The sequence below is a fragment of the Camelus dromedarius genome, chromosome 5, assembly GCF_036321535.1.
Source record: "Camelus dromedarius isolate mCamDro1 chromosome 5, mCamDro1.pat, whole genome shotgun sequence".
NCBI lineage: Eukaryota > Metazoa > Chordata > Mammalia > Artiodactyla > Camelidae > Camelus > Camelus dromedarius.
In genome coordinates, this window is record NC_087440.1 from 28,138,847 (window position 1) to 28,153,432 (window position 14,586).

General features: G+C 42.5%; 1 protein-coding gene across 1 annotated transcript in view; it reads left to right on the top strand.

The window, feature by feature from the left end:
- RYR3 (ryanodine receptor 3) overlaps positions 1–14,586 on the top strand; it is a 499,145-nt gene that overhangs the window by 164,813 nt on the left and 319,746 nt on the right. Inside the window, exon 3 of the mRNA XM_031453356.2 lies at positions 10,715–10,822. Within this exon, the coding sequence (XP_031309216.1) occupies positions 10,715–10,822 (108 nt within the window). The remainder of the gene's footprint in view (positions 1–10,714; positions 10,823–14,586) is intronic.

A 14,586-nucleotide genomic window follows, 5' to 3' on the forward strand; every position in this document is an offset into this window, starting at 1 on the left:
AAAGGCCTTGTTTCTCAAACTTGAGTGAGCACATCCTTTAAACCCCATCCTTGTCTTGGATGGGGCCAGAATTTTTTTTTTTTTAACTCCTGCCTGTTTCTTACGCAAGTGGTCCAGAGACCACACTTGGCAGAAATTGTGGCAGGTCTGAATTTGCAGTCATCAGCCTTACACCTCTGTTTCCTTGTTTGACTAAGTAATGACAAAGCAGCTAGACGTCATCACAAAATGAGACAAAGCTCCGATCTTCATTAGTATCACATTCGAACTTACACACAGCCTGCTATCAAAAGTTTTCAATTATTGTAGTAATGAATGAACTTGGTTCTTTCCCAAAATGTCCAAGTTTAGTGGGAAGCCATACATGGCCTCATCTTCATCTTGCTCACTGAGAACATAAGGACAAATGCCATGGAGAGTGACTGGCTAATTTGAGGCGTTGATCTTCATAAGGTCTGACAGGCTTATCTTGGGTTGCCATGAGCAAGGACCTCCTGTTTGGAGATGTGATGTCGCTACATCAGCTTCTACCAGTGTGTTCATTCTCTTATGGTGCTGAGTTGACCCAACCCTGGTGTATTGGAGGTGCCTCCTGGTTGTGGTTTTTCCGTTCCCCTTCCTTTCTGGATAACCTGCCCTTCAACATCTATCATCGGCCTCATTGTTGATGGGAAATCTCAGTAGCCTGGATTAGTGACCTGGCACAGCTGAGGAAGGGAATTCAAGTTCAGGCTCTGTCATGTGAACTGGGATGGTTGGGCACAGGCAGTATTTGACATAGTGATTCCTGGCCACCTTCACTAGATGCTGAGTGATGGGTTGGCTTCAAGTAGGAAGAGGCTGAATTTCTTAATGGTTTCCTTGTATTTATCAAAGCTGGCTCACAACCTGAGTGAAGGATCAGTGACTCCAGACTGGAGAGGTGGGATTCCTGCAGATATCCACAGTTCAATGAGCCTTTTGACATTTGTTCATCCTTCATACTTGGAACACTTCCTAGTAAGGGTGGCACTAGTGAAGTGGACGTAGTCCCCTCCACTGAAGCAATGCTTATTATTAAGTGAACAGTCTTAACTCATGCAGCTACTTCCTGCCTGGCAGTGCTAAATCCCTCTCCAGTGTACATGCTTTAAAATATCTCTGGTGAGTACCACATGCCCCCTTGCACATGGGGGCGTGTGTTACTAACCCTTGCACATGCAAACACCTAGTGACAGTAGCTTAGCCCAGACACTATGAGGCAGTTGAAGAGGGTGGGATACAGAAGGAGTTTTTCCATATTGGAGAAAAGTATTTATGACTGTTATTTACCTCCACAAAGACTTGTAAAAACTGCAACTTGTATCAACATCTGTCTGAATACTCCTGCCAAAAAAAATTGTTTTTAACCCAGGACGTAGTTTATAGTGGTATGTTTATTTTTACCGAAACAAAAATTCCTTGGAGGGAACAGGAAATAAAAACTGCATTTCCACATTGGAATTTGGGTTCAGTTTGAGAGTGGGAAGGAGGCATTGGGGGAAAAATTCAAACCATTTGGAAGCCAAGATATTGTCCTTGCTCTTTGGTGCCCTGAGCTTGGTGTCCACTTCAGATCCTGAGTCCAGGAGCCTTATGGAGCTAATACTGCAGTCAAGCAGGACCCAGTACACCAGAGGTTCTCTCCGATCATAACAGTGCTGATGATTGCACTAAGGGGACGGCACCACCTTTGGGTACCCGGTGTTTCTGTTCCATCAGCCTTTAGTTATGCATGGTGTTTTCTCCGCCCTTGTGGGTGCCTCATAAGGCTTTCCTCAGTCGTCTTCTTCCTGTTATGCAGTGAGAGGCCAAGAGACACATATTCTCGCCTCCTGCAGCTGCTGGATTCCACTGCATGGTAATGGAGAAAAGCCTCACCATGGCTTCTAAATTCTCTAACAACCTCATCATTTCTCAGAAGGGAAGAGAGAGTAGGTGAAAGAGCCCAGGAATACGGGGGCGGCGCACTATTGGCCAGTAAGTATGCCTCCCACGGAGACTAAAGGAAACCGAACTCAAGACTAAAACATCAGCGTTAGGCTGAGACTAGGTTTTCCTGCCAGCCCACCCTCTCAGCGTTTACCTCATCTTTCAGTACCTCTGCCCATCGCACCCCACTAACTCCACCATCCTGTACCCTGTGCTCCTCGTCTTGTTTGATGCCGATGCCCTAATTTATTCATGGCACATGGGACACACTTGCCGGTGTCATCTTCCTAACAAGCTGCCTTTCCTCCTTCCTGATTTCTGCTAGTTTCCTAATATACAAGCTCTTTAGAAAAGCAACTTCAGTTTCTCATGGTCAGTCCATTGAAAACTAGGAATTTAGGGTCCCATTCCTCATCCATAGAGCTTTTATGTTATGCATGCTACTCGTTAAGCTAGAGTTTTATTTATGGCCACGTTTTGTAGGACCATATGAAGAGTCACTGTTTCCGCCATCTCTGTCTATAAACAGCAGGTATTATTTGCTGCTCCTCTGCACAGCTTGTTTTTTCCAGGTGCAAGTGTTCCGCATTTCCACCTTTTGGCACCTTTGTTATTTAACATGCTGACCATGCCAGGGAGGGAAGAAAAACTTGGCTCAATCAGGAACCGAATCAACCATCCAGCCTGTCAGTTATGCATTCTCCCAGCAGGCAGTTTTACAGGCCAGCTGCCCAGCATTTTGTCTCTGATTCTTTGGCTGCCCCTTCTTCCTTATTTTAAAGAACACACGCTTCACTGCACTGATTTTTGCCAGGCTCTTGTGACTTTCTTTCTAACTGTGCCAGAAACACTTGATGCTCGGCAGAATATAGGCGTCCAGGGCACCTCAGTGTTACTTCGGGTTGGGGCCATAGCAGGCAAGATCATAAAAACAACAATTATATGGATCTCAAATTATTAGGTTATTCACTTGAAAGAAATTGTTTTATTTTGATGAACTGAACTCTTTAACAAAAGATTTAGGGTAAGAATCAGTTACTCTCCGGAGACCTAAATTTACTTGTTTGGTCCAGTTGCTCTGCCGTGTCTTTCACATTGGGGTGAGACACGTCCTGCTTCAGAATCAGCTGGAATGTTCTTTTCAAGTACCACCTGCAGAAGGGTCCCAGGAATCTTTTTAGCAGTCTTTCCCAGGAGTTCTTGGGCCCACCATGTTTCTGCATTAATGCTTCCAGAACAAGCTCATTTGTGTTAGCTCTTGTGAGAAATCTCTGAGCCTCATCAAGAGGTAACTGATGTTGCAAGTATTACTCTGACTTGAATTAATGAGCATTCTCCCTATGAGAGGCTAGATGGTAATGGATCTGTCAATCAGTGTCAAACAGCCAATATCTGGGCATTTGAGGGATAGGGCAAAGAAGCAGTAATTGTAGGTGTTTTTAGTTCTTTATCACCTTGAGTTGCTGTTTCTTGGCAAGGCTTCAGTTGAAGGATATTTGTCCTGCAATTTGAATTTCCTGCTTCTAGGCGGCAGTGGCACCTCTCTTACCCAGGAAAAGTTTCAGCAAGTGTCCTTCTCAAGTAAATATTTAACTCCCTAGTAGACACTTTTTACTTTATTTTGTTAAATATCAACACCTTTCTATAACTTGATAAACTTCTTCCTTTTCCTTATGTGCAATCAGCTTATTCCATCTCTTCCCTTCTGAATACTCCCTCTGTCTTGGAGAAAACCTCAGGCCAGGATGGCACCAGATGCTGCAGTCGCTCTGCTCATGGCCATGAGTGCTGCTGCTTAGTAAGTCTCCTTGCTCTGCGCTGGTGACTGTCCACAGCTGTCAGTGCCCCCAGGGCCACTCACTGTTCCCTAGAATGAAGAACCACCTAGAAACCGGTGATACTAAGAGCACTGCCTTTCCCATGGTTGATTCTCAGGCATCAGAAGGCACCTTCTTCACTTCATTCCTTTGAAAGAGAATGACATCTTTCTCCTCTCCTCCCAAAAAGAATGTTTTCCAGCTATAAGTTTAAATTTTGTGCACCTTACTGTTTACATACAGTGGCTTTTGTTAGCAACGTTCAGGCAAAAATTGGAGCTCAAATGTTTTGAAATGTTCTATATATTTTTTCAGAAAGACTCTCTATCCTTTACCATAGCAAAATATATTTTTAAACAGTTTAAGTAAGATTTTATACATTTTAACCTTGTTTCACGATAACTTTTAACACAAGTAGGCAGACTCTTTTCCCTCAAAATGTTTAAAATGTACACATGTTTAAAATCTGCATATGTATGTCCTTGGTGGAAACTTACCCCATCATGCCCAGAGTTGAACTGCATTTTGGAAGAGAGAGCTTGTAACAGGATAAGTCGGTCTCAGATTTCAGAACTGTGTAAAGATGGAAATGATCTTTCCTGCCAGGAATATCAATTTTATAAAACTCCTGACCTCTGACAGCCCCACTAACGGCAGTCTGTAGTCTCTGCATCCCCAATGGCCATTCCAGAACTCTTTCTGAGACTGTCAAGAACCTAATACGAAGTCCTTAACTTATTAAAGTAGAAAGGAGTTTGGAGGAGGTAGTCTAGCAGTATTAGGGTTCTGCAGCACTGGTGTAGGGATGGGAACCTACTCTTCAGGGATATGGACACAGTGTCAGAGTTGAGTCTGGAATTCTGGATTTAAATGCTATTCTCAGCATGTGATTGTGAGGAAGTGTTTGAGCCTTTCTGAGTTTCAGATTTCTCATTTATAAAGTGGCAATCTATAATTTCTTTGCTAAAAGTGTTGAGGTAAGAGTTAAATGAAATAATATTTATAAAGAATTTAGTACTGTACCTGCTACCTAATATATAGAAGTAGATACATTTTAATGCATATATAAATTCTATTGTTTCTCCACTTGCCATATGAGTTATACGTAATACCTTTGTATCTCAGTTGACCCACCTCTAAAAATAGCTGTAAAGCAATCAGCTATTTTTGTAGAAATCCAGAGACTGGGCAACAGCTTCAGATGTAAACATTCACAATATAACTTTCTTCATTATAATCTATCAGAAACTCAGCAAAGGTGACAAAGGTAGGTTTAAAAGACACTTAACTGCATAAATACTTAAATAAAACCTGGTTGGGACAAGATGGAGGTGTTAGTTTGGTTAATCACTGGCTCTGCCTTTGAAGTATAAACACAATACAAATAATTGTGTATTATCAGTAATAGAGAGGCAGTCCACAAATGAGCTAATGTCTTCTGCAGGTGGATGAGATCATGTCTTGAAGTGCTTAAAGCCCCTGAAATACAAGCTACACGTAACATGTCTGGCCATCCCGATGCTCTCCCCTGGGAAGTTGGCCTTATTCAATGCCACGCTCTACCCAATGGGACCTGAGTGTCCTGGCACGTTTTCTGGAGGAGAGAATAGTTTTCATTCATGAAACAAAAATTTGACCTCTTGGCTATGTTCCAGGAACCACTTGCCGCATAAACCCTCTTTAGGTCATGCTCCAGCCAGGTCAGGCCCTTCCTAATCACCACATTGCCAAAGAGGCCTCTGGGTCCTGCAAGACATATAATTCACACTCTTTAATTTAGCATTGAATAAACTCTTTTGCATTGTTTTATAAAGTCTAATGTACTGGAGGTCTGTCTCTTCAAATTGCTTAAACATTCCTTGAAGAATAGAAGCCATGTCTTTTGTCTCTTGTTCCCACAGCAGCTAGTACAGCACTGAATGCACATTGTTAGGTCCTCTGAATACCAGCTGACTGCCTGATGGATGTGGGAAAGCAAAGTAAGGTTAACTGGGCTGACTTTGGATGCTGTGTCTCCAGAAATTCTCCTTTAGTGGAGCATGTGCATCATTCTCTCAGATTCCTCCTCTTCTCCCAGATAGGCCTCCCTCTGCTGACATCAGCAGGTACCCCTACATCGTCACAAAGACATCATCATTCTGCTGCCCTAATGGGAGATCCAGGAACAATTTGCCATGTGTAATTACTGTCTGTGCAGTAGTTCTGACCCTCGATGTGGCTTGTTCTTGCTGAATCCTTTTTGGCACTCTTTTCCCATCCAACAGAAACACCAGTCATCATCTTCTCCTTCTTCTACATCCAAGTAGTCACCAGATCCTCTCCTAACTTGTGAAGATTTTCCATATTCGTTGCCTTATCTCCGTCACCATTACTTGCATTCATGCCGTTGTCACCTTGTAACCACTTTATTGCAACAGCCTCCTAACTTGTATCTCTGCCACAGTCTAGCCCCCTTCACACTGGACCTGCAGTGCTCTTTCAGTGATGCAAATGTAATTTTATCACTCCCTTTAATTGTGCCTATTGCTCCAAAGATAAAGTCCAGAATCTTTGACAAGGGGTCTCAAGATCCTTCTCAGTCTAATACCTGTTTCTCCTTCCGCATCGCTTCTCATCTCCCCTACTTGTGCCCCTCCCCCTTCTCCATTCCAGCTGTGAGCAGCTCCATGTGCAGCTCCATGTGCTTCCTCACATGCCTTCCTCCCCACCTGTGGGCCTTCTGAGTCATACTTTGGAAATTGTCCATTGGTCTCCTCAGTACTCCACTAGACCACTCAACCTTTAAGGGCAGGGATTTCACCTTTTCCTTACACAAAATAAAAACTTCAAAAATACTAGACTTATAAATGAACATTTAATTGAGTTATTGATGTTTTGATTTGACTTCCCTGTGTTGGGTACATTTGACATTTATTGAGTACTTGCTGTGCACCAGACCGTAGTTTAAGCTCTTTAAACTTAAAAACTTAAGTTTATTCTGAGAAGTAGGTACTATTATATCTCTATTTTGCAGATAAGGAAACTGAGGCACACAGAGACCAAGTTACCTGCCTAACATCACTCAGCTAATAAGCAGTTGAACCAATATAGGACCTTAGGCAGGCCTGTACTAGACTGTTAACCACTATAACCAATATATCCTGCATTGCTTTTAATTCAAAGCCATCGATGCATTTACAGGGTGTGTCACTGAGGCATGGCTGTGCAGGAGCCAGGTGGGCTAACAGAGAAGTGGGAGGAAGACCCACGGCAGTGAGAGAAGGGGGCCTCTTGAATCATACGCAGGAGACTTGGGGAAGCGGCTCAGCCTGGCAGGTGCACTTTGTCTGCCACCACAGCCACCATCAGTCACAGGGTCTCAGATCATCTTCCAGGACACAGAACATCAGTTCAAGAAGAATTGAGTTGAGCACTTGCTATTCTGTGTACTGAGGAGACCAAAAGTAGAATGAGACTCAGATTTTTCATCATACCCATAATCTAGTGAAGCCGACGGCACTGCGTGAAGGGCTGTATAAACTGCAAGGGACTGTGATGACAGCACAGTAGAGGGAGGACAGTCCCCTTTTGTTCACTAATTCTTCTCTTCATCTCCCTGAAGGCTTGTCTAGAACTAATACACTGCTGAGTGCATATGATGGAGTGGTAGGTAGAAAAAATGCTAAATGAATCCAATAACAGGAGTATGAAATTCTCACCATCTTGGATTTTTAGTAAGCCCCAGAAAAATACTTTCAGGGCAGTGAAGCGTATGTTACATAGATGTATGGAACACGGAAGGTCCCTAGACCTTCCCTTCCACTCGTTTCTACATATGGGACTAAATGAATCCCTCGTTCCTGGCTTACACAGAGCCCTGGCATCTCAAGGTTTTCTGGAGGACATTTGGAAACACAGCGCTTCTCTAGGCTGGGGACAGGGCTGGGGAGAGTGATGAGGAGCTATTTCAGAACAGATGTCAACAGAACCCTTCCCTCCGTGCAGAGAATCATCAAACACATGCCCCATGCCTGCCAGGCAGAGTGACTGAGGCCCAGGCTCCAGAGCACAGAGACAATGAGCTGGCCTCCTGGGGGACTCTCACGCTGCAAACAAATTAGCTTTGATGGACGAATGGCCTTTGCTCATTCTTGGGGAATGTGAAGGTGGGAGCTCGGGCTGGTGTGGAGTTTAATTAAGGCTGGCAGCTGGCATCGCAGGTCAGATGGCTCTGTGCTCTGCACTCCGTTCACATCACAAGTCACTAGCTGCATTTTGCTTTTCTCCAGGTATTTCTGTTGCCCTGTTCCCTCCGTTACCACCGCCTGCCTGTTGTTTTGCATGCTGTCGGAGGGGTGTGATCTTACCCCTGAGCACAGAGTCCAGGCAGGGACCACAGTTTAGAGGTAGAAAAACTAAACTCTAAGGAAACTAGGTAAACCGGTGGCAGATACAGCGCTCCAGTGTGAGCTGCCTCTTCCCCGTGCTCACTGTCCCTCTGCTTAAATGTACTCATCTGCACCAGTCATTAAATCACAACTACATTGGGAGGGAGAGAAAGATATCATCGGAGCATGCGTTCTGTCCAGTATTGGTGGTCCTCCATCAGGACGGATGGTAGCGGTGCTCAGGGAGGGCGCCTACCCCTGTCCAAGCAAACCAGACACAGAAGGAAAGAAAGCTGACTCCGAATCACACAGTCTTGAGGAAGGGCAGAATCTCTAGCACTTGGAGCTGTGAAAGCTTCTATCTTAAAGAGCCTGGACTAAATAGGGTTCTTGTAACAGCGTGGGTGTTGGGATTGTTCAGTTGATTAGCCAGCATGCACCCTTCAATGCACCAACCATAGCTGCAGACCTTCCTGAATAGAAAATCTCTAAATCACATGCTCTAGTGAAGAAACCCTGGCTTTTTTTTCCTTCCTATTCTGGTGACATGAGGTCCAGTTAGACTAAGAAGTAGTAGGGAAAAAACCTCTGGAAAATCTTCTGAGATGGTATCCTCTTTTGGGAGACTGGGTCAGACTGTATGGGGTTTTGGCATATGGTCTTTAGGGAAATGCTTTACCATATTATTGTATGGTACCTGTAATGATGCTGTATATGCTGTAGAAACACACTCTGGATGCAGTGCCTTGCCCTGCATCACCAGCTGTCTGCTTGCTCAAGTCCCATATGAATAAGTTAATTACCTACAGCAGGAATAGACTTTGAAAACAAAGCAAGAAACATGTAAAATAAAGGCTGTTGCCTCCTTGTGTTACAGTTTCTCCTCAGTTACATCATGTTCATAAAGAGAACTGGGCAATTTCCTGCAATACTAGAATTCTGGGAAGACTAGGTTTTTAGGATTTCTGACTATAGAGACCCTGAATAGAAAAGTATTTAAGTAGAAAGTACTCAAAACATAAGTCACCCATGGGCCAGTAGCCTTTGGGATAGGATTACCTAGTCTTGGCTTAGGGGGTCTTAAAACTTTAGTAAAGGGAAAGAGTGGGCAGGTCCAGCAAGCGAGACATCATTTGATTTTTGAGGGCATTGAGGTTGGGGAAGAGGAGGAAGAATGTACAAACACTTGGAAATTAAAGGGAACTTAAAGATTGCCAATTCCATTAATATTTTAAAAATGAAAATGTGGACATCAGAGAGGTTATCTGTGCCTTAGTAGCAGGCTTGCTTTGGCTTCTAAATTGAGGCTTCATGGAAACTGTGTTACCTGTCTCCAAGTAGTAGACGTAGCTGTTGGTGACTTCTGGCCCTCATTCCTCCTTCCTGTTACTCTCACGGTGTCAGTGTTCAGCCAGTATTGCCAAGTAGGAAACAAAGGCTTGGTATATAATGTGAATGTAAGCTGAATTCCCAAGGAAAATAGTGTATTGTGGAACCAGATTGTAAACTCTGGAAGAACAATAATTTTGTTCTTCACGTCTTTATATCTTTCTTAATATCAAGCACTGTGTTTTACATAAATATAATAAAGTATTTGCTGATTGAAAGTATTCTAATTGTGAAAAAATCTGTAATATTTTCATCAGCAACAATAATAGTGAAGAGTCAAGTGTATGGATGTGAAGACAGACTGTCTGGATTTGAATTCAACTCAGCCAAGCGTAAACTATGACCTTGGGCCAATGACCTGACTTCTCTGTGCCTTAGTTTTCTTGGCTGTAAACTGGAATATTAAAAATATCTATATAGAGAGCATTCGTGAGGATTAAATGAGTTAATATATGCAGTGCACTTAAATCAATACCTGGCACAGAAGAATATTCAGTGAGCATTAGCTATTTCAGTATGCAGAGAAGGTTGTCTTTAACTGTTTTTGAGAAATGGTCCAGAATACCATGATATTACCTAGGCACATAATAAATTAGAATGATTGTTGTAAGGGTCATCAGTTCTTATAGTTCTGAACATTTCTTTGCTCAGAATTAAATTTAATATCTCTTAATCCCCTCTGTTGTCTCTTTTTACACTATAGTGTCCAGGTTTTCTATCAATGAGTAAATAGATTCCCTATTTGGGTCACTATTGTCTACAGCCATATTCTGGTCTGTCCATTGTCCTCTTACAAATTATTGTGGGTAAGATCCCAGTGACTTTCTTCCTTTGGTCCCACCAAGACATCAGTGTCAGTCAGCCTTCCCTCCTTCAGCAAAGTTGTGTGTAGGTTCTTCTCCCATCTGTTCCATCAACCCTCACTGAAGTTGATCCTGACATCTTCATGACTGTTCCCTTGAGACGTGGGGATTTTCTTCTCCTCATCCTTTAGAATCCACCTTGAAACCCATCTTAACTTAAATAAGAAAAATCTGCCTTTGTACTCATCTGTCCATCCGTCCATGCCTCCATCCAACCAGCCAGCCAATAGTTACTTTGATTCATAGCTCTTTGCCCTTGAGATGTTATTGTGTGACCGATCCCCAACTGATATGAGTAGGTATCCTCATTCTGGTTTTATTTCCACAGTTTGTTCCTCCAGATCTCTGCGTCTGCAATTTTGTGCTGGAGCAGTCCCTCTCTGTCAGAGCCCTGCAGGAAATGCTTGCCAACACAGGTGAAAATGGCGGCGAAGGGGTGAGTACCTGAATTTTGTCCTAGGTGGGGATTGGGACACAACATGGCCCAAAAGAACACACTTCATTTTGTTCCTCCAGTTTTGAACTGGAAAACCTTAGGATCCTTGAGTTGATCCTCTCCTCTTATTTAGCAGCCCTAATTCTGCTTCTTTTGGATTAACCAGCTTCCACCAGAAAATAGAAGAGATCACCACTAATGCTGCCTGAGCAGGGCATAGGACATGAACCCACAATCCACCAGGAGATGTGGAGAGGCTGAAAGCACCTTGAGATGGAGGGCATGAGTTAGGTAGTTTCATTTTTCTTGGAAAACTCTAATCAGAGATTGATGACTGCCCAATGAAACACAACCAGGTTACAGCAGTTTGGAGAGGATTTCCTGTAGAATTCAGAATCTTTGACATGTGCCCAGATCTCCACAGGTTCACTCATGATGAGCAGATTCAGAGCTCGAGTTTTTATTGTCAGTAAAATGGTCTCTAAGTACTTAGCTGAGGGATGGTGGTCTCCCAAAGGTCTCCCAGGCAAGGCTTTGGCCAGAGACTCCAAATAATTTTTGACTCTTCCCATAATGACCCACATCAGTTTATATTCATTTAGCATCAAGTATTTTAATTCTATGGCCTGAATAATATTCTTTCCAAAATGCAGAGCTAATCGTTACACTTTACTGTTTTAAAACTCTCTGTCTTCCCATTTCCTTGAGAGAAACTCCACATTTCGTAACTGGGCATAAAGCCCTTCAGAATTCAGTGAGCCCTGCGTACCTTTCCTGCCTGATCTCTCACCACAACCCCCACCCAAGCTTTCAGTGATCCAACTACATTGAATTCCTTTCACTTCCTCAAACACAACAATTCTCTTTACCTCTGATCATAAGTGTCGGTCATTCCCTCCATTTAGAACAGCTTTCTCCTCCTCTCTCTTCTCCCTTATGTAATCTTTACGTCTCCTTCAAGGAATGAGTCTAGGTGTTAGATCAGCTGAGAAGCCTTTGACCCCATGAGTCTAGAATGGGTGCCTTTGTTTGAGCAACAGTCAGTGAATATTTCTGACCACTCTGTACTGTAACGGCAAGTCTGATTTTTTGCATCTTATGCTCCAGGTAGGTGGGAACTATTTGCAGTACCCAGCACAATTTATTACTTGACTGGAATGAACTCATACGTCATACAGAAGTATTCTATTTGTGGTAGAACAATGACCAGAGACACAAGAGAACCAGTATTTACATTTAGGTTACCTTCCAACTCTTACCGTGATCTTACATAAGTCCTCTAACCTCTTAAGGCTGTAGTGTTCTCATGTATAAAATTAGGACGTTTGATTAGTTTTCTAGGGTCACTCACATCAGTGTTTGTGATTCTCCACTCTTTTGGTTTAGAATAATAGGCTTTTATCAGTCACCTGGAAATAGCTTTGTTTTGCTCCTTAGAGCATTAACGCAGGTGAGTTTTTGTTCTTTTGATGTTCACTGAAGTCTGTGTTCACCACCCCCTTGCGCTGACCTCAGTACCCCACGCTCTCCTCCATAGGCACACACCTCAGGTGTTTCCAGTTCAGTGGAAAACATTTATTTTTAATTGCTGACTTTTTCCCAAGACAGTTAACTCATGAATTACAGACATCTTTAGTGAAGGAGACTTGTTTGATTTGGAGTATCACTGCTTTGAATGTCCACCAGGATCAACTAGACCCTGCCAACATGTGGCCCCAGGACAGAAATTGGGAAGATAGAGCTATGTTAACTGGAGAATTACCTCATGGACATTCTTTTATCCTATTGCGTTCAAAAATTTTTCAAGGGACTTTGTCTTTATTATTTAGTTTGAGTAGTTTAGGGCGTCTTGTAGATGACAAAGTAAATTCAAAAGTTCTGGTTATAATCCTTGCTCTTCTTTGTTGCCAGGAACTTAAATAATAGTCTTAACTTGGCTTTAAAAAAAAAGAATAAATAACAGTTTATTTTCCAAATGAAACACAAAGTCCAACTTAAGAAGATTGAGTGCTTGGTTCTGGAACATAGAACTAAGACTAAGACCTACCTTAATTACCAGCCACGTTATGGCAGAAGTTTGAGGCCATCTTTAATTTCCAGTATTTAAAAGCCAATATGTTAAATCTTAACAGGGGAATCTATGCTCTTTGAAAATGAGAGTCAAAAAAAGATAATCCATAACATTTTTCTCATTAAATATTCAGTGGACAACAATCGCTATATTGAGTCAGATCTGAAATTTCCCATGTGTCAAACTGGCATTTTTTGCTGTTAACCAAAGAAGAGAGAGGTCTAATAGTTGTTTCCTATCTTGATACATTATTACTATTATTATTATTAATAATAACTAGAGATATTAGAGCTAGAAGGAAGGGACTTGAGGTAAAGATCGGGGAGGATGCTCTTTTTAAATGATTGCAATGTTGTTTGTTGGTGGTTCCCCACTAGTTACCTGGATGGCAGCTTCAGTTGCTATAACCCTCTTGGAACTCTCTCACATTTCCACCTGGGCTCTCAATCTTTATTATGAGAAATAATATTTTTCTAGAACCTCTTGAGTCTGAATGTTTTGCTTTTCTGAAGTGATTGCTGTGCACACTTACTATTAGTACTTAATTTGATTTGAGATGATAATACTCAGCAGGGAAGAAAAAGAAAAAGAGGAAGAATCAAGGAGGAAGTCAGTTAAGTGACAGACCATAATGATTCTCTGGGGAGCCTGGGGATGTTTGCCAGGGTTGACGCCTCCTTTGCATGTCAGTCCATTCTGTTTGGAAATAGGCATTTACTGCTTTTAAATAGATATTACTTTCACTAATGATCATGACTGCCACCAAACAGGATGCTTTGAAGAGTGTCATTTTTCCTTCTAGGCATAAATTGGTCCTTGTGTGTCTGTTTACTGCTGCACAGGAACTGGACTTTTTTTTTTTAAATGACTTCAGTTTGTTTAGTCACATGATGAGTGTGCAGAAGTCTTTTTGCAAGGATTGACAGTTCTGCAGCAGTCCCTTTCTGCTAACAAACAAAGGTGTCCAGCTTGGTTTAAACACAGAGAGTTTATTATTGAAATGTCCTTTGCTACAATCCGTAGTACGTGGGACTCAGCTTTATGCTGAAAAGGAGAATGAATGATGAGGAGGTCCTGGGGACAGTGAATGTTGATGCCCCTCAGGAGTCCACCCTCGCTAAACTCAGCCTTGGGTCACTTTACCTCTGATTAAATCCTATCTGATGTTATTCTGGGGAATATTGCCAAGAGATGGGTGCTTGCCACTGTAGCCAATTAAATAGCTGGAGTTTGAAGTAAAATCCCTGTATACAAATGTTAACAGGTCTTCACACTTTGAATTGATGGAACGTATAGGATGTGAGGTCCCCGGCCACCTTTAGCAGGACACTGGGCTAAATAAAAGAGATGTCAGCATCTCCCTCTGAGCCCTCACTCTTCATCATCTCTAACAGTGACTGAATACAGAGCTTGCAGCATTTGCAGGGACAGAAAGTCAGGCTTAAGAATCAGGCAGATGTGTTTTCAGTCCAAGCTATACTGGATGGGGTGACCTCTGAGACTCGTTATTCCTACTTTCTGTACCTTTCTTTCCACATCTTCAAAAAGCAACCTCCTTCATAGGGTCGGGGGAGAATTAAATGAGATAAATGCCAACAAGTGCCAATGGGTGTGGAAATGAGTATCAATTCCTCTTTCATCTCTGGTCTGCTTCCTCCTGGCACGGGTCCATCAGTCACATTTAAATGCCTCA